The following is a 22,930-nucleotide window of genomic DNA, read 5'->3' as shown; positions in this document are numbered from 1 at the left end:
TCCTGTACTGAGAACAAAAGCTCTGCTTATAGAATTACTCACACAAGGAAAAGAGAAAATAAATTGTCTTTTCAAACTTTAATACATTTAGGTCATCCTTTTGATATCATGAGTCATGAGTCATATCATCATCATCATCATATCGGGCGGCTTGCCCGGACTAAGGCTGCTCTCTCCCTCCAGGCGTCACGGTCCGCCATTAGTTGGTCTAGATCTTCAGACCTCACCCCTACATCCCCATCAAGTTGGTCTATGTAGGTCCGTCGGGGTCGACCGACACAGGAGTGCCCATGAGTTGGTGTCCAGAGCAGGAGTTCGCATACAAGCTCTTATGAGTCATATACTTTTAGCAATATCTCTCATTTGCTGAGAAAATAGGCTTATACCCGCAAATATGTTCTGTTTCATATCCCGACGCACCTGAATATAGTTTGACTTATGAATTTAAATGGCCATCACTCTATGTACCAGCGCGGTATGAAGGGCGCGAAGAAGCTTAAGCTGAAGTCACCCATTTAATTCTTGCGCTGATAAATATGTGCTACCAGTGCTCAACAGTTCATTGTACCCCCTTTTCTCATCGCCCACTTTGTTCCATGCTCCGCGCAAACCGAATGTTGTAAAGTATCTCTGCCACCTTTGGATGTTCCGCGTTGTCTCCATAGATCGTTTTCGTCATGGCTAGTGATTGTTCAAAGTAGCTAATTCCTTTCCTCAGATCGCCGAGTTTACACCAAGATGCTCCCAGATGGTAAAGTGACCCGGCAATTTCTGGATGTGCCGTGTTGTCTCCATAGATGATTCTCCTCATCGCTAATGACTGTTCGTAGTGGCTAATTCCTTTACGCTGATCGCCGAGTAGACCCCTCGATGTTCCAAGGTTGTGAATTGTATTGGCAATGTCCAGACGCGCCGTGTTGTCTCCATATATGGTTTTCCTCATCGTTAATGACTGTTCGAAGTAGCCACTTGCTTTCTTCTGATCGCCGAGGCTACTCCAAGAGCATCCCATGTTGTAAAGCAACTCTGCAATTTCCAGATGTTCCGTCTTGTCTCCAAAGATGATTTTCATCATCGCTAGTGACTGTTCGTAGTAGCTGATTGCTTTCTTATGATCTCCGAGGCTGCCCCAAGAGGATCCTAGGCTGCAAAGTAACTCCGCAATCTTCGGATGTTCCGCGTTGTCTCCATAGATGATTTTCATAATCGGTAATGACTGTTCATAGTAGCTAATTGCCTTTTCATGATTACCGAGTTTATCCCAAAATAATGCCAGGTTGTTAAGAGTCTGGACAAGGTCTGGATGTTCCGCGTTGTTTTCATGTATGGTTTTCCTCACCGTTAGTGACTGTTCAAAGAAGCTAATCGCTTTTGTCTCATCGCCGAGTTCACCCCAAGCTAATCCCAGGCTGTGAAGTGACCGAGAAATGTCTATATGTGCCGTGCTGTCTCCATAGATGATTCTCATCATCGTCAGTGACTCCTCGTAGTAGCTAATTGCTTTCTGCTGATCGCCAAGTAGCCTCCAAGATGACCCAAGGTTGTGAAGTGTATTGGCAACGTCCAGATGCGCCGTGTTGTCTCCGTAGATGGTTTTCTTCATCGTTAATGACTGTTCGAAGTAACTATTTGCTTTCTTTTGATCGCCGAGGCTGCCCCAAGAAATTCCCAGATTGCAAAGTAACTCTGCAATTTTCGGATTTTCCACGTTTTGACCAAATATGATTTTCATAATCGTTAATGACTGTTCAAAGTAGTGAATTGCCTTCTCCGGATGGCGGAATTTATCCCAAGATAATCCCAGGTTGTAAAGTGACTTGGCAATGTCCAGATGCGCCGTGTTTTCTCCATATATCGTTTTCCTCATCCTCAGTGACTGTTCAAAGTAGCTAATTGCTTTCTTCTGGTTGCCAAGTTTATCCCAAGATAATCCTAGGTTCTGAAATGACCCAGCAATATCTGGATGTTCCGTGTTGTGTCCATATATGATCCTCATCATCGTTAGTGACTGTTCGTAGTAGCTGATTGCTTTCGTCTGATCGCCGAGTTTACTCCAAGAGAATCCCAGGTTAAGGAGTGACTTAGCAATTTCCGGATGCTCTGTATTGTTTCCATAAATGGTTTTAATCATCGATAGTGACTGTTCAAAGTAGCTATTTGCTTTCGTCTGATCGCCGAGTTCACCCCAAGATAACCCCAGGCTGTGAAGTGAATGGGCAATGTCCGGATGCGCCGCGTCTTCTCCGTAGATGGTTTTTCTCATAGTTAGCGATTGTTCGTAGTAGGTGATTGCTCTCTTCTGATCACCAAGTTCACTCCAACATGATCCCAGGTTGTAAAATGACGTGGCTATGTCCGGATGTGCTATGTTGTCTCCATATATTGTTTTAGATATCGTTAGCGACTGTTCGAAGTAACTAATTGCTTTCTTCTGATCGCCGAGTGCACTCCAAGAAGATCCCAGGTTGTGAAGTGACATGGCAATACTCGGATGTGCCGTGTTGTCTCCATGGATAGTTTTTCTCATCGTTAGTGATTGTTCAAAGTAGCTAATTGCTTTCTTATGATCACCGAGCTTGCTACAAGACGATCCAAGGTTATGAAGTGACTTGGCAATGTCCGGATGTGCCGTGTTGTTTCCATACAGAGTTTTCATCATGGTTAGGGACTGTTCGTGATAGCTGATTGCTTCCTTCTTATCACCTAGTCTACTCCAAGATGATCCCAGGTTGTTTAATGATATGGCGATGTCCAGATGGGCTGTGTTGTGCCCATAGATAGTTTTCCTCATCATTAGTGATTGTTCCAAGTAGCTGATTGCTTTCTTCTGATCGCCGAGTTTACTCCAAGATGATCCCAGGTTTAGAAGTGACGTGGCAATGGCCAAGTGTGCTGTATTGGCTCCGTGGATCATTTTATCCATCATTAGTGATTGTTCATGGTAGCTAATTGCTTTCTTTTGATCGCCAAGTGCACTCCAAGATACTCCCAGGTTGCTTAGTGCCTCAGCAATACGCAGATGTGCCACGTTCTCTCCATAAAAACATTGAAATATCTTAAGTGACTGTTCAAGATAGTCTTTTGCTTTAGTAATATCCCCGAGAGATGTAAAGTGTTGCCCCAATTTGGAATAGATTTTCGCACGCTTGATAGCGTCATTACCGACCTCACTTAACGCTGCTTCCCAATGATGTTTGGACGCGTCTGACAAGAGTAGATTGTCTGCTATTCGCCCCATACATTCATTGGAGCCATCAAAGAGAGTCGACGTTTTGAAAAGCCGAAGCGACTCAACCTCCAAACTAGTACTAGCATGAACCGTGCTTGGTATGCACTTCTTCAAAGGGATAGCCCTGCAGTAGTATCTAAAAAGGACTTTGGTGTCCGGAATATAGAATACGGATCTCAGGACTGAATCAGACACCTCATGACTTTCTGATTGATATTTCATCTGGGCAAGTGGGGAAAGATCGTCTTTTTGTCCTCCGTTGGCCATGTATGTTCTCAGCCGAAGCTCTGCCGAGATACTGGTCAGCACTGTAAGGTGTGTGGCATTCTCCTCTTGGATCTTTTCCATTTCCTTCAATCTATCTATCACATCCCACGCACTGGACTGTGTAATCTGACAACACAGAGCTAGTAGCTCGATTGCTATGCCTGGGAAACGATAGATGTCTTTCTTGACATTTAGCAGTTGCCCAGTGGGTTCAAGGTTGAAAAACTGCTCCCTGTTTTCATACAGGATTTGCATAGCAGACAGGCGGGATTGGAAATTTGAGAGGAGACCGTCTGTAATGATTTCCGAAATCTTCTCCTCATACCCCTTCACCAGTTCTTCTTCCCCTGCTAAGAAAACATAACGTCTCAGAATGTCTGACAGGTGGTACCCTTCTGACAAAGAAATGTCCAGATGCTGAAACTGTGCCATATTCGCAGGGGTCTGAATGAGGCTAACCTGCGATTTCATCTTTGTCTTGTCCCTTCCAAATGGGGTCTTACACGCCCATGGCATGAAGCCGTCGAAGGCAAATCCACGCGGTATGACAGAGTCGAAGAACCAGTATTTCTCCGGGTCCTCAGATTGAAAATCGTTAAGCGACGGGATGGCCATGGCTGGGAGAATGGTCTCTCCGAGGTTGATGACTTTTAGATGTAAGTAGTGTGTGAGGTTGAGGAAGTACCGACGTGTGTCGTCGTTGTCCTTTCCGTCCTCAATCAGAATGGCGAACTCCAGGTCAGAGTACGGTGTCACCAGTTCTGTTGCCTGTGACCCTAACCCAATGAAAGCGTATCTACAGGGAGGAGGACCAAGTGTTTCAATACACTCGTCAACAAGTTCACGGATAAAAGTCTGCCTATCCTTTGCGATGTTTTTGAACAAAGCTTTGACTGCTTCAGCTCGTTCGGCCTCGACTGTTTTCATACATGGATCGTCCTCGTCATACTGGTACGGATCATGTTGCTGACCAATGGCTTCTAGCTGTAATTTTGCACTGGAGCGAATATCCTCCAATCTCTTCTGATGGCGAATGGCCTGATCAGACTCAATGGACTTGCTGTCCACGTTTGCTGTGTATCGAAGAAGGCATTGCTCTATCTCCCGCAGTCTTTCCGTTACACTGTGTTTGTTTTTGTCTGTTCTGGCCATGGCTGCGTTGTACAGAGCTGCTGCCCGTGTGAAGTTTCTACCTGCTTTTGTTGTTTTGCCACGCTGGAGGTAGACGTCACCCAGTCTGCACAGACAGTCGTTCTCTTTATGTCGGTCGGGTTGGTTACGATCTGCATGCGAGGAAACAAAACAAAGTCACTACCAACGATTTTTTTAAAAGCTGTTCTCACACCAATCTTTTCTTTACGTTTGTGAACAATGGTTCAGAAAACGTCAGACTATAAATTCAATCGTTGATATGGGAATCAGGGATTGCAGTCATCACCTGCTTTACTTAGATACACAAGAAAACTGACACAGAAACACACTCACTCAAACAAAATCACACACAACCATGTACCAACACATACACACACATGCACAAACATGCATGTGCATTGCACACACATGCACGCTCACACATACACATATACACAGACATGTACACATAGACACACACACATGAACACACGCATGATACATACACAGGCACGTGCATGGACAGACATATACATAGGCACATTGACACACACGTGCACACACACGCGCACACATACACGCACACATGCACACATAGATAGATAGATAGATAGATAGATAGATAGATAGATAGATAGATAGATAGATAGATAGATAGATAGATAGATAGATATTAGATAGATAGATAGATAGATAGATAGATAGATACATACATTCACAAGCACCCAAGTTACCATGAATGAGTTTCAGAGCGGCAGCAAACTTCCGTTCGGCTAAGTGCAGTTTCCCGTCAGTCAGTGCGCGGTCCCCTGCAATCAGGTACTTCTCATATGACCTAACATGACATGTGAAGTTGTTAATACCTCAGAGGCGTTGAATCTGTCTGGGGCTTATATAGCTCTGATAGTACTTTACATGTAAACACAAATACTATAACCCTGTATGAAGGTGCTGGGTCAGTCAAGTGCATCTGAGTAATCGATCGAAGACAGTTAGCACAGCCGCCCCCCCCCCCCCCCCCAACCCAACCCCAAATGTTGAATATGCGGGGCGGGGACACAGACAGGCTCAAACGCCCACGCCTTGTTACAAAGTGATATAATTACATCATACCAAACATGAAGTAAAGGTGTCAGGTGTCAATATGTAGCATTTTCGACAAATCTATTAAGATGGTGTCTGAGAAATAAAAGGAGACACGTGATTAGTGAGAGACTCAGTCCACATACCTGAAGTCTGGGACGTGTTTGGGCGTCTGGCTTGAGATGTAGTCACTTGGTAATCTACAAGATGACCAGATAGTTCTGTTATTCCATCTATATCTAAACTTGTACACAAACTATGTCCGTACAAAAGCGACAATTCTTCAACTTCTGCATTTTTTCTCAAGATGGGCATGGCCGTGGATGACGTCATTGTGACGTCATACAAATTTGCATTAATTGACGTCTTGCAATAAGGCATGTCGATTCTTAACAAAACGTTTCATTGAACTTCTTCTGCTACTTGGCATAGCAAACTAGTATGGAATGATAGTAGTTTCTCATGAATTATGCAAATTAGGCCTACATTTGCATAATTTCTATCTATTGACATTCCTCTCTTCCTCAGTTACAAATGTCACATATTTGAATAGTCATATCATGGAACACAGCAGGTTTTTAAAATTGTCTCATTAATTATGATCTGATTTGCATAATTATCATCCAATCATACAAAGCATCACATAAGCTATCTACATACCAAAAATCATGACCATCCATCAAGCCCATCTCGAGTTATATTATTTTCTCATTAATTATGTAAATGAGGTTCTCATTTGCATAGCTGATATCTATTAATATTTCTCTCTTCCTCAGTTACATATGGTTCCGGGTCGGAGTTCAATTGTGACCGGGGGTTGGGTCATGACCCGGTAATCTGCCGGAAGTGCGTGGTCGTCACCCTGATTTCTGCCCGAGATTGCTTGGTGATGGTTTTAGCTGTGTATGAATATTTTGAATCTTCTGAAAAGCCCTTGAGTTGTAGTATTTTTGGGCGCGGTGCAGTTGGTTCGCTATCGAAGCCTTTTTTGTATTAGTCCGCGGAAACGGTGATGCGGTTTTCTCGCCTGATGACCCAAATAGCATCGTTTTTAATGCATTTTCACCGAATTTGCGTCATCGGAGATTGCGAAAAAGTTATCACATGACTTTTTTATTTTTTTCATTTTTCAGAGACACCATTTACTAAGCTTTCTCAGCATATATGCCGTGACCCCAGGAAAACTCGTTTTTTCCGAGCAGGTTCGATCAAAAAAGTGTAAAAAAATGATAATTTTCGGATGCCAAATTTACATTTTACTATGGTTTCTACCCAAAATAAAGGGACAACGGACAATACCGATAAATACATCGGAAAACAGCAGAAAACCGCTTTTCGACCATGTGATTACATTTTCCGTCCTACTTTTCTCGGCGGAATCGTAGCCCGTCGACCTGAGGGTGTCGGCCTACATACGAAATCGCAAAAAAACTCCGGTCCGAGACCTTAAAAGGACGGCAGCGGCTACGTCGATGACGTCATAGATGACGTTATTTCGACGCATTCGAAAGCTTTTATCAAAATCTGTAAGTTTATTTGAAAAAACCTCGAAGTTTGCCCTTTTTTCTCTTTTAAATTCGATATATCCATGGACAGGTGCTTGGCGCCCCCCTCCCCCATGTGCCCCCCCCCCCCCCCAAACCTCAAATACGGCCATCTTTAATCATTTCTGGCCGCCAAACCGTTTTTAAAAGGAATTCACTGACTACGTCATTTGATGGAAGCCCATGTCTCAACTTGACCTTCGGTATGATTTTCGCGATGCCCCGCCTTTATGATGACTTAAATGGGTGAATTAAGCTAAAATCTAAGTGCTTTAAGCCTTCTTAAGGCGAAACTTGGTTTTCTGACTTTTGGTTCATCGCTCCTTAACGTCGCGATCTTTTCTTCTTTTGATGGTGTGAAGTGACAGCCTACTAGGCGCGCTACACATCTCGGACGCACTTATTTAAACTGCCCGCTTCTAGCTCTGATGATATGCTCCAGGTTGCGCTTTGGACTGTGTCAGAATGCATTCTTTCATACATTTAGGGAGCATTGTGCTGCTTAAGGGGCCTTTACGGCGAAGTAGTGAAGAATTTGATGTCGGACGCGTTTGATTCGGAATGTGCGACCCGTGGTCTACCAGTCTATACCAAAATTTGACATATTCTTCGTTTCAGTTAAAAGCTACGAACTTAAAACGCGACCCCCTGCTGTTTTCCTCGAGAACCATGACGTCACTGCGTGACGTCACCGACGCCAACTCTTAAAGAGGCTTTTCTGCCAATATGCAGCACCGAAATGACGGAAAGTCCGCATAATGTCCAAGCCAAGGGCATGAGCAGGCTCTCCATCCCGTTTTACCTGTTTTTTGAAAAGCGATGTCCTGAAAAATGATGTTTTTATCAATTTCCCTACTGTAACGTTGTTAAGGCCTGCACGTTGGCAAAATAGCCTCAAAACACAGTGTTTTTCACATGACTTTAAACCCCTGCTGCGGGAAAAGTAATAGTCGCAGATACGCCAGATTTGGATATATGGTGGATATAACTTTTCTGAAAATCTTGAACAAATTTTTAGACATAATATGTTTCTTAAGGTTCCGGGTCGGAGTTCAATTGTGACCGGGGGTTGGGTCATGACCCGGTAATCTGCCGGAAGTGCGTGGTCGTCACCCTGATTTCTGCCCGAGATTGCTTGGTGATGGTTTTAGCTGTGTATGAATATTTTGAATCTTCTGAAAAGCCCTTGAGTTGTAGTATTTTTGGGCGCGGTGCAGTTGGTTCGCTATCGAAGCCTTTTTTGTATTAGTCCGCGGAAACGGTGATGCGGTTTTCTCGCCTGATGACCCAAATAGCATCGTTTTTAATGCATTTTCACCGAATTTGCGTCATCGGAGATTGCGAAAAAGTTTTCACATGACTTTTTTATTTTTTTCATTTTTCAGAGACACCATTTACTAAGCTTTCTCAGCATATATGCCGTGACCCCAGGAAAACTCGTTTTTTCCTAGCAGGTTCGATCAAAAAAGTGTAAAAAAATGATAATTTTCGGATGCCAAATTTACATTTTACTATGGTTTCTACCCAAAATAAAGGGACAACGGACAATACCGATAAATACATCGGAAAACAGCAGAAAACCGCTTTTCGACCATGTGATTACATTTTCCGTCCTACTTTTCTCGGCGGAATTGTAGCCCGTCGACCTGAGGGTGTCGGCCTACATACGAAATCGCAAAAAAACTCCGGTCCGAGACCATATGTCAAATGTTTGCGAGTCCTATCATGGAAATTGATGAATGTATAAACTTTCCTCATTAATTATGCAAATTAGTTACTGATTTGCATAATAAGTATCCAATCATGTACATCATCGCTCAAGCTATGTACATGCAAAAAATCATGACCTTCCATCAAGCCCTTCTTGAGTTATTCCCTTTCAAAGTCTGAAGCAAAACCTACCCCTGCAGTTCCAAAAAAGTTGCTAGGGGGCCCAAACCTATACCACTTACTCTCTGCCCAACGAGCTATCTACCACTCAAAAATCAGTTCCATAGCATGTCCACAACACGAGATATCATAACAGGAAGTTCCGCTGCAGTACCGTAACAAGCCGATAGGGGGCCCAAAATCTAATCATTTTCAGGTTTCATCGAGACCTACCAACATACCAAATACCAAGACAATCCTTCCAAGAATTCTCGACTTATCGTGTTCACTAACAGACACACAGACATGCTCGGTATTCCCAGGCCGTGTATATCCAACTTTGGTCAAAATTTGTATGTTTCAGTCTTTTAATTGGTATAAGGAGATATCTTTGTGTTTGGTTTCACATGCTCCGAGTGGACTCTTCCAGGCTGGGAGTAGGTCAAAGTTGACGATTGTTTTCGTCTGTCAGCTGTTACGAGAGAACGAGCTGGTCAACTGTCTATTTTCTTTGCATGATTCTAAAGTAGACAGATGTGGCTTTCTGGTGCATAAGAATTTTGGGGGCTTGCAATTAAGGTGAATCCTTTTCTGAGCCCTTGTTTTAGTGCTTTAAAGCATTACTGCCTATATGGGCAAGTCTATCTCTTGTATCTGCCCTACAGCTGGCTGATAGCCAATTTGTCCCTGGCAGTAACTGACGTTTCCTGCCTGCCTCATGACCCCTCATGACCAACTTTGCACCCATTTACCCGTGTCAATATCCCCTGAAACAATACAGCCCACACGTCGCAACCAGAAAGCATAGTATGAGCATACAATCTAACACATTTTTACACTTTTCTCGTTAATTATGCAAAACACTTCGCCCAAAATCTAATCATCTTGAGATTTCCCACATACACACCGACACACTAAATACGACAACAAACCATCCAGGCGTTCTCGACTTATTCTGTTCACTAACAGACACACAGACAAGCATCATCGAATAACCTACTCGACGAAACCATTCGTCGCGAAGGTAAAAAATGAGATCTTAACCCCGCAAATTCTCTAAGTTGAATATATGATATGGCAAAGAGGTTACTACGAGTGAGCTGAGGTAAGGAAATATTTGATATTTCCTCCAATTCATGAACTATCACTACATTGAGCGGGATGGTCACTTCTGCTGTACTTACATGAATTTCTGCACCTCTGTTTTACCGGTAAAGATGACGTCAGTGCTTGGTGGCGTGACTGCCAAGTGACCTCTTTGTTGTTGTCGCTGTCTGAACTTTGAAGTCTTCAGTAATTAACATATCGGAATGAACATAGGGTCTTTTAGTATGCATGAAAAATCCATCTACCTATGCAAAGGCTTGAATCAGAAACTAGAAGCTTGAATTTGAAATAGAAGATTTAAGGAGGATTTTCCCCCAAAAGTGCTCTCTACGTGTAGCCATGATTAGTATGAAGCATAGAACATGACACATAGCATTGATTGTTTTAAGGAGGTCATTCACAAAATGCTTCATTATTAGATTCGGTACTAAATATAATGGTCAGCAGGCTTTAGAAATCTATATCAAAAGATAGAATCACATCCAAGTAATGTTCTTCATTAATGATATCATTATAGTCTTGTTCTCAATTGCCATTGCAGTGTCGCCATGTTGTTGTTTTTTCATACATACCTTATTTCCAGTTCTTTGCATGCCTTGTCTGACTCTTGCTGTGTACAAAAGGCGGTGGATGAGTGCCACTCTTCCCTGGGTCCCCTCACACCGTGCCAGTGCCGTGTTGTACAGAGCCGTTGCCTTGGTCAGTTCTGTCGTGTCTCTGGTTTCTGCTCCTCTTCTTAAGTACACGTCACCGAGACTCTTGATCGCTTCTGTCTCTAACATATTGTCCTCGTTTACGATCCCTTCTATCATTAACGTGGTGTATTCAATCAGCACAAAGTTTCTCTTACAGCCGCTAGTAAACCTTAGATCCAATTGCAAAAATTTCTCAGCCACCTTAGCAGGCGAAGACATTTTCCTGTCGGTAGTATGGAGCTCAAAACTGACTGAGCCCCAGGGGTTTTCCGTTACCCTCCCTAGTATTAGTTCGACGGCGTACCGGCAACGATTTGCGAGACTTTCTCTCACTTCTGCGTCCTCACACCGGAGCAGTGCAGCCCTGTACAATACCAAGGCCCTGTCGAACCTTGGTACGTTCTTGCCAAGTCTTCCCTTCTCCAAGTTCACGTCGCCGAGACTTTTGAGCAGCTCCACTTCCCCCAGGCTGTCCATGTCCGCCATGGCGTCCAGCAGGGCACGGAGGTAGTCTGTCTCGGTACGCACTAGTCCGAGTCTCCTGGCCTTGGCGTCCACCTCGCGAAGTTTCTCACAGACCCTCAGCATTTTGGACAATGGATGATTCAGCAATGGGGACCTTAGATCACTCGCATATTGGAACGGAGAGCGAGAGCTCAACGTCAACCATGGCTCCCTTGACCTGGTTTACAGCATTTACTGCCGGGTACGCGAGTAGTATAGGGCTGACGTCACAAATTTGGTCCTTACACTAAACTTTTGAAACCCCTTTTTTTCTTGAAAATTTTGGTCCATTTTGGATTCTTTTGGGCTAGAAGGAACAGGTAGGGTCTAAGCTTTCCCAGTTTGGTCAAACTTTGTATGTTTCAGTCGTTTAGTTGGTGTAAGGAGATATCTTTGTGGTTTGGTTTCCCATGCTCCGAGTGGACTCTTCCAGGCTGGGAGTAGGTCAAAGTTGACGATTGTTTTCGTCGGTCAGCTGTTTGCATGATTCTAAAGTAGACAGATGTGGCTTTCTGGTGCATAAGAATTTTGGGGGCTTGCAATTAAGGTGAATACTTTTCTGAGCCCTTGTTTTAGTGCTTTTAAGCATTACTGCCTATGGGAAAGTCTATCTCTTGTATCTGCCCTATAGGGCGCGCAGGACATGTTACATTTTGGGCGGCACCACTCTGTCTCGAAATGATGTCTATTATATGTTTTGTCTGGATTTGCCCGACGAGTTTAAATCTGCATCAATCTGTCAAGGAGTACGTCGCTATTCGTCATTATAGGTTTGCGTAGCAAAACCTTTGTTGGATCCGTTGGCATGTGAGGTGGCCGCCATCTTGAACTGCGACGTCACAGGGTCGCCATAACATTTTATTGGGAGGGGTGTTTTTTGGGGTCGCTAGCGTTCTCTCTTTTTTAAATAAATCGGCACACAACTATCACACATTCAACTCCGAAGAAAGATAAGAATTCAATACCAATTCATATTTATAAAAAGATCCCGTAATCTCTAAACTAACATAGCAAACCTGAAGTATATGTAGCACAAATACTTAATTCTAGTTGGTGATTGGAAAGATTAGAACTCGCTCGCGTAAATGCAGGGTAATTTTCTTTGCCGGGACCAACAGCTTTTTATCCGTTTAACAAGATTGTTGCTTGTCTTCGAAGCATTTTCAACTGTTAGTAGCCTGTCAGTCTTTTTGGTCCAGAAATAACGCCTCCTGACCTAAGAAATACCCACATGTCTAGATGGAATGTACAACCCCGTGAGATTTTATTCATCTTTTTTTTCTTCTAGCTAAAACACGTGAGCTAGTATATCCTTAAAGTAACTGAAATCAAACTAGTGAGCTAGTATATCCTTTAAGTAACTGAAATCAAACTTGACCTTTGTTATCTCCATTACCTATGGTGATTCAAGGATTGAAGCTCTTACAAGTTTTAGGAAGGTTTGATATAACCCAGCAACTATGTTTTCGAATTATTGCCATACCAATATAGTTAGTTAGTTAGAATCCTCCCACACCATTATTGATGTATAGGGCGGTGCCCATCTCCGTTTCATAGCCCTGGGCCACACTGTTGTGCAATCACTGTAGTAGGGGGCTAGTCCACTGGCAGTGAAGTGTGTTTAACTTCCATACTGTTTCACAAGTATGTACCATTTTTATGAAGTCTTTGGTATGACTCAATGCGCCTCTTGACCAGAGATGTCCTATAGCTACCTGGGGCTTGAACCCCAGTCTTTCTGATCCAAGTACATGTAATTGGAACCAGATGTGGTGAGAGACAAAGGCGCAGGCAACTACACCACAGGGACACCCCCTACCATTAGTAATTAACCATTATTCGTCTGTAGACTACTTTGTAAGTTTTTGTCTGATCTGAGCCCTTCGGATAAAGCACTATGGGGACAAGAAGCACTCAACTGGACGATAATAGGTTACCCCAGCACAGTTCTTCACGACATTTATGCATCGAACAAATACATGGTTGCGTTCTTTAAATACATAGTCAACTAGCTCCAGATGAGAGTTTTAGTTTCTAAAAGACCACGCCTTTGTTAATACCAAAGCAACCAAATTTGTTAAATTGCATCACAGATGGACAAGGAAACGAACCATTTAAAATCCAGTGATTGAGTCGAGGCCCTTCAGGCAGACCCATGTGGTGTGATACATTATGGGAATGATGCCTCAAGCATTGGTTCCGATGGGATAATTAATGAAGTTCCAGGTCAATTTTTGGGTCAAAGCAACAGGACAAATAACTATAGTTTCTAGTGGTGAAAATTGATGAATAACTGATAACGCTAAAACATACGTGTAATTTTTTTATTTCAAGATCGGACCTATATTTATCAAAAGCGCCCCATTTTTCTAAGGGCCATTTTTTTCAAATGTTAAGTGCGATTGACAAAGATCAAAGTCCAAATTAACCCAAAGCAAGTGGAATATAAATTTACTATGGCCACTAGTTAACAAGCAAGTAGCCAGAAACACATAGCAAAAGTCATTTTCAAGCTCAACCCAAGATTTTTTGTGGATACCCAGTTGAAGTTTGACCAATGACCTGGCTGTAATTTATCTGAAGGGTACTGGAAGGTTCTGGAGGGTTATCAGAATATCGAAACTGAACAATGCAAATCCAAGTTTATTGTCAAGTTGCCAATGCAATTACGTTTTAGGATTCAGAAAAATATAAGTAAAAGAACCAGAACACTCTCCTCTGGAGTTGAGTATGCCTTTAAACAGGAAACTATTCAATTTACAGACCATTCAATGTTTTTGAAGGAATCCAAAGAACTGATATCTGATATACATTATGTAAATTTGGGTGTAATTTGCATAAATAATGAGATTTCTAAAGGATAGGAATTGCACACACAATTTTGGCCGAGGAGACCACCAATGGATAAAAGATATCCCCTACCCATAATGTAGTCTTCTTTTTTTACTTTGAAATGTAGATCAATATCGGTCTCATCCTTTCATTTCAAACAGGATGAAAATGACACCATCTTTGTCGCGGTAGAACGCGGGGTGCAGAAACTCCAGAAAAAAAAATATAACATTGCATCCTGTACATTGCATACGTAACATCTCGGTACGTTGCAACAATAACTATTTTGATGGCATATGTGTTGCATCACTTGCATTATAACAAAGGCAATTTGTTAGTTCTATTCTCCGGACGTTATCCATGTCCCACGTAATTCATGCCTATAGCCTAACGAAGCTTTTCTTCAGTCCGTGTTCGTTAAGACCATCGACATTTGACAATGATAACGATTGACAGGGATGATTGCCTATTTTTCTCAAGGAGGAGAAAGAGGCTGCAATCAGCAGTGAAGCAAAGGGAACTATCCCAAGAGCTAATCACTCCTTTAAAAAGGTTGAGAGAAAGCTGAACTAAGCCCAGCTATTAGATAAGGGCAATGTTCAGCCTTGTCCCGAAAAAGGTGGTACAATGCAAGGTAGAGAAAAACGCATACATCGCTGATTCCCGATTCTCATTTGTTTATTCAAGGCTGACAGCACCTTTTATCGTTCACTCTTGTAACAAGTAGCTGTCGAATTTCTTCAACATTATCATCCCAGATCCTCTATTTTCCATATAAGTGGCTGAAACAACTGATTTTCGGTGCCATTCTATTTCATATGGGTTTGGAAAATCACTGTGAGACGCTGAAGATTGTACTCAGAAACATGCAACTGTGGACCTAGCTGTTGAAATGGACGGATACTGAAGTTAAAACATGTTAGTTTGCGAACCGTTTGCAGTTCAATCATTTAAAAAAAAATCTTGTTCAAAACTGTGCAAGCAACTCGTTTACAATAGATAATCATAAAAAAACACAACAACATACGTGTAAGTCACAACGACATCATGGGTCTGGCGATGAGACATATCCAGGCAGTCGTTCAAAGCTGACGCCATCTTCAGCATTACTATCTTGCTTGGACGGAACCCTCTTTTCAATGATCGCTTCCACAACTACAGTTCTAATAACCCGCCTTTCGTCATCAGAGTCAGACGGGATGTCCAGTGCACATTTCGTTTCTGTGAGTCTTCGGGACGACCTGACAGCACCTTGTGGTGTCGGAACGTACGATTCTTGAGAAGCGTCTTCAAGTTGTGAAACCGTTTCCGGCATATGTCGCGGGGAATCTCGGTTAACATTGGTGACTTGGTGTGTCTCATAACAAATGTTGTGCTGTCGGTTGGCTCTCGTCTTCCGAAAAGTCTCCGTACGGCCACACGGAGTTCTTCGCTACGGAAACCGTAAATCACGGGGTTGCTGAAACACGGAACCGTCAAGTACACCAACTGTGCAACCCGTTTGAGTACACTTGCTGTGGCTGTCTTTTGTGCTAACAATGCCATGATGGCATTTGTGAACACGGCCGTCAAGAATATGATAAAGATGGCCGGATGAATGGATATTGTTCGCCTTGGCCTGTCTCCGCCACCTTGTGGGTTTCCTGGGGGCCCACTGACTGGAACACCCTCGTCTTCTCCAGTGCCATGTCTAAGAATCTCTCTGTAAACTTTAAAGTACGACAGAGGAATGAATACAGCCGATACAATAATAAACGTCACGCCGGTTGCCTGGAAAGTTTCAACAACACGAGACCGCCAAATGACATCTACGTCAACGAAAGTGCAAAACAGGTTACTCCTTTGAATGTGGGCGGTATCTATTCCGGCGATGGGGGTAAAAATGACGGAAACTGCGCTTAGGATGATGCTCCAAACCCACGCAGCTAAAACCCTGAACCTGGTCCAGTGGATGCCGTCCTCCTCCTGGTAATAAAAAGGGCTACATATGGCTCGGTATCGATCCCACGCCATCACAAGTAGAGTAGATGCTGTACAGATAACTATGCCGAAGTACACACTACACTGGGTCAGGCAGAAAAATACAGAGTCGATGGCGCTCTCACTTGCTATGTTATTAATAGAACTCGGCATGAAGACCAGGGCAAGGAGGATGTCTAAAACAGCGAGGTAAACAGGCAAAAGAAAGCGCGGCTTCCACAAACTCGGTGAGCGCGTGACGGCGATGATGAAGATCACGTTAAGACCGAGGATCAGCACCAAGGACGGGACCAGCCAGCACACCTGGAGGATCTTAGCCGTCAGGCTGGAGGCAAGGAAGTCGTCATCCTGGTAGTTAATGCTGCGGTTATAGTCTGAAGGCGTCCGAGTCAAGTTGTACATGTTGTACATTTGCCCCCCCCCCCTCATAACTTCCGAACGGTATGGTGTATCACCACCAAATTTACAGAGAGTGATGTACACGTAAAGTTTTATAATTCATGTCATTTTGGTGACGTTATGACGTAATATTACGTAATTATGACGTCATCGATGTGATTTTATTGGCTAAATAGGGAATTCCCATAATATCTAAAGGTATTAGACAAAATAGTGCGTATTATTGATTTTAAGGTTTGCCAAGACATTTCACGTCAGTGGTGACTACGTTGACGTCAAAATTACGTCGACAAATGGCGTCATGTGTTGTTAGCGACCCCCTGGGATCCGCCATCTTGGATCGGCCATTTTGAAATTTTCAAAAATACTTTTTTCCACTTATGACCCCAAATAACAATCAAAATAGACTAAAAACATTATATTGAATGTGTCTGGTAAAGAAAATTCCAGGTTGTGACGAATTCGAAGGCGACAAAGCCTGACTATAGCGAAAATAATGATCTTGTCCGCCATCTTGGATTTTGAGCGATGACGTCATCAAATTTGCATAATTTATGAATATTAAATTATGACAGTTAGATTAAATCACATATGATTTAGACATGTAGGAAACTAGTGTGTTTGAGCAAGAAAACATTGGAAACAACTATGTTTAAATCGAAATGAGTGAAATTTGCATAAATTACTGTCCATTTCTTCACACATGATGCATCAGGAAAGGTTATTTAAAACTTCTCGGTACATAATATATCGGGTTATACAGTGGTACGACTACTATGCAGCCAGCACCCCAGATAAGAACGTCGCAAAGTCAACCTCACGTAGCAATGTTTTCGTGAGCTTATCATGCATGTGTGAGTCCTGACACACAGGTCGATGTTGTAGATACGCAAAATAAAACGGACAGAGACAAAGTAACAACATTTACCTATTGCTCAATGGCACTCTGACATCTTGTATTCCAAGGTTATGTCGCTGTATAAGTGCAGTCTGAGTGCAGCCTCATGAGACAGAGGGGATGGAATTCCTCGTGTAGCTCCCCAGGATCTAGCCGCGAACCCTCCGTCTGGTCACCGCGGCCGTCCTATGCCGCTTCTGCTTGTATGGCGGTCCCAGCTCCAGCGGAGGCTCCGGCAGGGTCTTCTTTCTCATCGCCATTCTCTAATTGTCCTGAATCATGTTCAGACTGATGTCATTAGGGCCCAACTCATCCGAGTCTGTGGCGGCCATGACAGTTTTGTCGTCTGTTCCGTGTTTGGACTAGTGCGCATGCGTATACAGCAGAGTAGAAAAGAGCGGGTCTGTGGGGGATTACATGGATTTGAAAAGGATTACTGTCGAAAAGTCCTAAGAGGTAATTCAGTCAAAACTCGGGCGTATTTGTTTTTAGAAAAGCATAATTTATCAGAAAAAAACACCCGCTTACTGAGTGGAATTCTCCTTTAAGATACTAATTATCCTCATCATGACCTAATTTGCATATTGATGAGCATAGTTTATCACTCCCTAGTCTTCATCGATGGGAATGTGATTTTACGGAAGTGGGTAGTTTAGGTCAAGACAAATATTTTCGAATAATAGTCATGATGGTGAGTACCTCATTTACATAATAAAGGAGGATATGTGATCACTTCCCTAACTTAAATGTGATCTTTGTGATGTAGGTAGACTGAATTGAGACAGAAGAATTGAAAAGACCTGATTGCATGATGAATTAGAATACTTAGTTACTCCCATGTGAGCTGAAATTACACTGGTAAAAAGATAAATATCTCTATAGGTCTCATCCCTATTTTTTTGTCTGATCTCCTAATAATGTGTCTTTTACAGCTGCTAGGACTGAGTATGATATGAGTTGTGTCACAGTGCTACATTGTGTATAAAATTTGTCATATGTGCAATAATTTTGCCCTTTCATGATTATATCAATGATATTCCATTTCTCACCTTTATCGCTGTTACCAGAATTGTCCCTTTGAACGCTACAAAAGTGTTTCGCATTCATCAGATCATCAAATCGCTAAAACCACGGGATTTGTAATTTGTGCAAAAAGAACCAACATCTGCTTCCACACCAACCATTCTCTGTCGTCTACATAGCATTACGAACCACCCACAACGTCACAGTAGCCAGAACCTGTAGGGTTACAATATTTAGATCATTTATTAGAGTCTTAACATAAACTTAACATTGGTTCTAGTCGTATAACATGCACTGTGTTGCCAACATCAGTCGCATTTGAATTGTCATCTAAGGCAATGTCCAAGACTAGCCTCTGTAAGAACATACATTGTAAAATATATGCAATATATGCATTACTGATTATTGACACAGGCACATCCGTCATCAACATAAATTTATCATTAAATATTACACACAACAGTTCATATTTCATGATTATTTCGAGGCATATATTTGTATGCGAAATCGTCAAATTTAGTGGCCATTGAATCCTAAATCAACGTGGCAGACTGGCAGTACTACACTAACTGGCAGTACAATACTAAAACACAGTACTAATAAAATGTCAACGACATCACAGTGAACAGTTTATCATTCTCGTGAGGAGAGTTTCACTTCTGTGCGCTTTTCAGCGGTGTTGGAACATTTCCTTTCACAGAAAAGATCATCCATGAGTACCGAATCAGCTATACGTGGAACACTATGTCACACTTCAAACTTCGGTACATGTACTATTAGCTTCAACACATAAGATCGGCAAATGGACTATAAGCTTCAACACATATGAAGTTTTTCAAGGAGTTCGTTTTGCCTTGTAGTCAATACATGGTCTACGGCACTAACAGTTAGTGTCTACAGAATGTATTCCTCACTAGCGAAAAGGTATTCCCTACGTAGTATATAATGTATGCATATTCATTATCATGATAATGAAGATCACAATGGTTATGTATCCTATGAATGTATTATATTTGTTGTTGGACCATATTCATGATGATTATAATTTTTTAAAAACCACGCGTATGCCCGTAGAGGGCCTGTTAAAGGAAAGCTAATCACGACCGAGTACATATCATTCATTATACAGTATACTACAGTTTCATTCATAAAGTCAGTACAACATCTAGGTTCACAAATCCGTCATATTGTGGACTAACAACTAGAATCAGATGCCATAGCATAAAGGACACGTTTAAAGTTGGTGTCACTAGATAGCGAATATATACAACATCTGCAGCACGCTTCTAGATCAGGAGGTCCTGTGTTCTAATCCCAGCTGTTGTCGCCCATCCGACTTGCACGTCACTGCAAAGGATTGCAGTTTTTACACTGTACATGTTGTGCTTGTCAGGCTGAAATTTACCAAGCACATTGATCTGAACCTATGTATACCACACATAGCGCCTGTTCTTTTCTGTAAGGCCCGTGAAATGTTAACTTTGTTCATGAGGCTATACTTGATCGAAATACATATTCATGGCAAAGATAATGTTACTCTTGTTGTTGTTAATTTGTTGTTGTTCAAGTCTTGTTCATGTTGTTGAAGATGATAAACATCTGATGCTCTCTCTTGTGAAATAAGTTCCGTCAGATACGTTTGAATGTCTTTACTGCATGCGTCAGTGTTTTAAGAAGCAGTTTTAAGAACAACATCAAAACTCGCCACATCTTTTGACCACCTCACGCGGTGTCTGAGTTTAAGTGTCATTTTGCCGAGTTCTAGTCTTATTGGGACAATACTGCAATTATTTTCAACGATGTCCCTGATAATGTACTCTTCTTGTCTTCAACGATATGCATGGACAATTTTCTGACTACATGTAAATTTCAGTTTTACTTCAAATCTATGTCTAGTAGTTAAGAATCTATTTTTCTTATGCGTTTCGACCATACTATATTAATCATATCCATCTTGAACTGTACTTTGAACATCACAAAGAGACGGCAAGTAGCCGAACCTAGTAGTTTTAGATTAGTATTACAGGCCCTGTCAGCGTCAGTATATGTACTTCATTACGACTTTTATATCTGTATGCCTGTACTTAGCCATATAGCGCATGAATGTCAAATAAAGGTTAATGATAATTGTATACATATTGGCCATTGACACTTTAAGGTAATCAAAAGTGCATTATGAATAGCGACGAATCAGAAGCGATTAACAACTTAATCAACATCTTTTTATACTACACATCACACATTTCTAGTTGTTGACATCACTGTAAACGAATGATTACATGTGGGAAGCTTTGCTGACGCTACAAAAAGCACAGTGGCTTCCGTATGGTCCACTACAAACTGCAAAGTAGACATATAAGATACATCTTAAATTTCTACTTACTAAGCAGCAATATCAATAAAGGGTAACATGAATGAATTCGTAATATCATGTTACAATCACGTAGGGCTAACTGTGAAGCAAAGTGATCTTTTATGTATTTGTCTAATTTTGCTTTATAGGAATCGTCAAACCTTTAGATATTCAAAACTGCATATGGAATCGACTTTCTCGAAATCTTTTGCATTCAAGCAAAGAAACTTATAATATAACGTAAGACATCATATCAAGAGGTGAAATTCATTTTCAATTTCTTTTGGACAAAACCTTTGGTCTGGGGCTACATGTATACTATGGTATCTGCCTTTTTCCATATATAATTTATGTTTTTTTTTGTGCATTATATTTTCCATGATATGAATGCGGGTATGCCTTTGAAATTTCAGAACACTCTCTTCAGCTTACCACTCGAAAACATTATGTATGCTAAGTTGTGTATGGCTAATATTCATTAATATTTGGTAGAGAAAATACATCATTTCATCATTTGATCATGCTACATTATTAAATCATCATTGATCATTTTAGCAATCTGTCATCAATTTTTCAGTGGATCAGCGCCAACAGTATTGCCTTGTTAATATGATAGTTATTGTATATTTGTTTAATAAGGTTGGTTTGCTTACAGTTACTGGTCGAGTACAACATCTAGTTGTGGAAACAGGAACGAGTGTAGGTACCTGGATGAAAGGTGGTTGTCTGTTCTATTTTGTTTGAGATATTTGGACATCTCGTAAGATGGTATGGCTGGTATGTTATTTCTTTACGAACGAAGGGAACTGGAATGACTCTTAAAGCTGCGATAAATGTTACAGAGAAGATGAAATCCCTAGCTATCCTCCTTCATCGTTTCCATCTCAGAAAAGTGGTAAATTTACACAATGAAAGTGATTCTAAAATGTATTCATAGGTTGTCCAAACCTTGTTACAGACCTGATGCTGGCCTTGTAGATTTTCCTCTTCAGGGGCACACTTAAAACTAATCAGGCTAGCATCGAGGCCATATGTGCTTTCATGAAATGTTTGTGAATTTTTTGGGTCACTGTCTTTTTTATTCTTTTAGGGCCCAGCATTTTCGATGCTAGGAACTACGACATGGCTAAATTTATTTCCAATCTGCAGTATCTACAGGTCTGTTTTGTCTAACATTTTTGTATGTAAAATGGACAAGAATGAAACATCCCCGGTCAGTTCACTGACGATCCTGCAAATTTCATCGTGATTCTTTACTTAACGTTACATGGGATGTCATGAAATTTTGTTCATTGACTTTTTTAGGTTCCATGATTGCATGGAATAGGATATATTTACATGCATTTACGTTTCCAATCTATATCATGTAACATACTTGCATATATAGAGAGATATATATATAAAATTTCCTAGCGCTATAGCATACTGTTATTTCACACACGATCATGACAATTTGAATGTGTTGTTTTCTACATAGGATGTCAGGACAGCCTAGACGATACCAACGTTTGTTTGTATGACTTTCGCCTCTGCAATGAAACAATGTAAATGTCGACGTCCAGCCATGTTTTGCATGGCAGTTAGGTCTTATTGAAATTAAGATTTTACCTTTATTATCATCAAATTTAAATTTTCACTCAATTAAAAAATCTGACTGCTGAAAAAAAATGTCCAGAAGCTTTCTTTCATCAACAAGTAAAAATCCCTCCAAGCTTCTTGTTTGAATTTTTCAAATGAAATGTAAATGAAACAAACAAAAAATACAGAGGAGATACATTACATCTTTAACACAATACCTGAAGCAATTGCTATCGATGCAGGTCTATCGCACTTTGTTATGAAACATCATTAGCACTCGACTACTAGCGCTTTGCCAGTATATAGCCACCTCCATTACAACGATTCTTCCGAAGGGATGCCATTATTGATTTGTAGATGCGTGGTCTTGTGGGAGGTCAAATGGGGGTTTAGAAATACTTACATAATCAATGTGCGTTTAGCAGTCAGTTTTATGCA

General features: G+C 41.5%; 2 protein-coding genes across 2 annotated transcripts; both read right to left on the bottom strand.

Annotated features, from left to right (window-relative positions):
• Nucleotides 1–63: 63 nt before the first annotated feature.
• On the bottom strand, nucleotides 64–11,858 carry LOC136429839 (uncharacterized). The gene is made up of 5 exons (XM_066419874.1): nucleotides 10,803–11,858; nucleotides 10,308–10,411; nucleotides 5,857–5,910; nucleotides 5,362–5,462; nucleotides 64–4,779 (listed from the first exon to the last, which is right to left on the bottom strand). Exons 1-5 carry the CDS (start codon nucleotides 11,511–11,513, stop codon nucleotides 578–580), a joined length of 5,172 nt encoding a protein of 1,723 aa, XP_066275971.1. The 5' UTR covers nucleotides 11,514–11,858; the 3' UTR covers nucleotides 64–577.
• Nucleotides 11,859–15,416: 3,558 nt separating this feature from the next.
• Nucleotides 15,417–16,643, bottom strand: LOC136429242 (olfactory receptor 7G1-like). Its single transcript, XM_066419107.1, has one exon. It carries the CDS (start codon nucleotides 16,641–16,643, stop codon nucleotides 15,417–15,419), a length of 1,227 nt encoding a protein of 408 aa, XP_066275204.1.
• Nucleotides 16,644–22,930: the final 6,287 nt, after the last annotated feature.

Source organism: Branchiostoma lanceolatum, chromosome 3, assembly GCF_035083965.1.
Source record: "Branchiostoma lanceolatum isolate klBraLanc5 chromosome 3, klBraLanc5.hap2, whole genome shotgun sequence".
NCBI lineage: Eukaryota > Metazoa > Chordata > Leptocardii > Amphioxiformes > Branchiostomatidae > Branchiostoma > Branchiostoma lanceolatum.
The sequence above is the reverse complement of the archived record's forward strand: the minus strand, read 5'-3'. Positions and strand labels throughout refer to the sequence as shown.

Coding starts and splice junctions, on each gene's coding strand:
- LOC136429839 (XM_066419874.1), bottom strand. CDS start 11,513: ATGCTGAGGGTCTGTGAGAAACTTCGCGAGGTGGACGCCAAGGCCAGG. Junction 10,412..10,802: donor TGCAAAGAACTGGAAATAAG/GTATGTATGAAA, acceptor TAATTACTGAAG/ACTTCAAAGTTCAGACAGCG. Junction 5,463..5,856: donor AAACACGTCCCAGACTTCAG/GTATGTGGACTG, acceptor ATGTCATGTTAG/GTCATATGAGAAGTACCTGA.
- LOC136429242 (XM_066419107.1), bottom strand. CDS start 16,643: ATGTACAACTTGACTCGGACGCCTTCAGACTATAACCGCAGCATTAAC.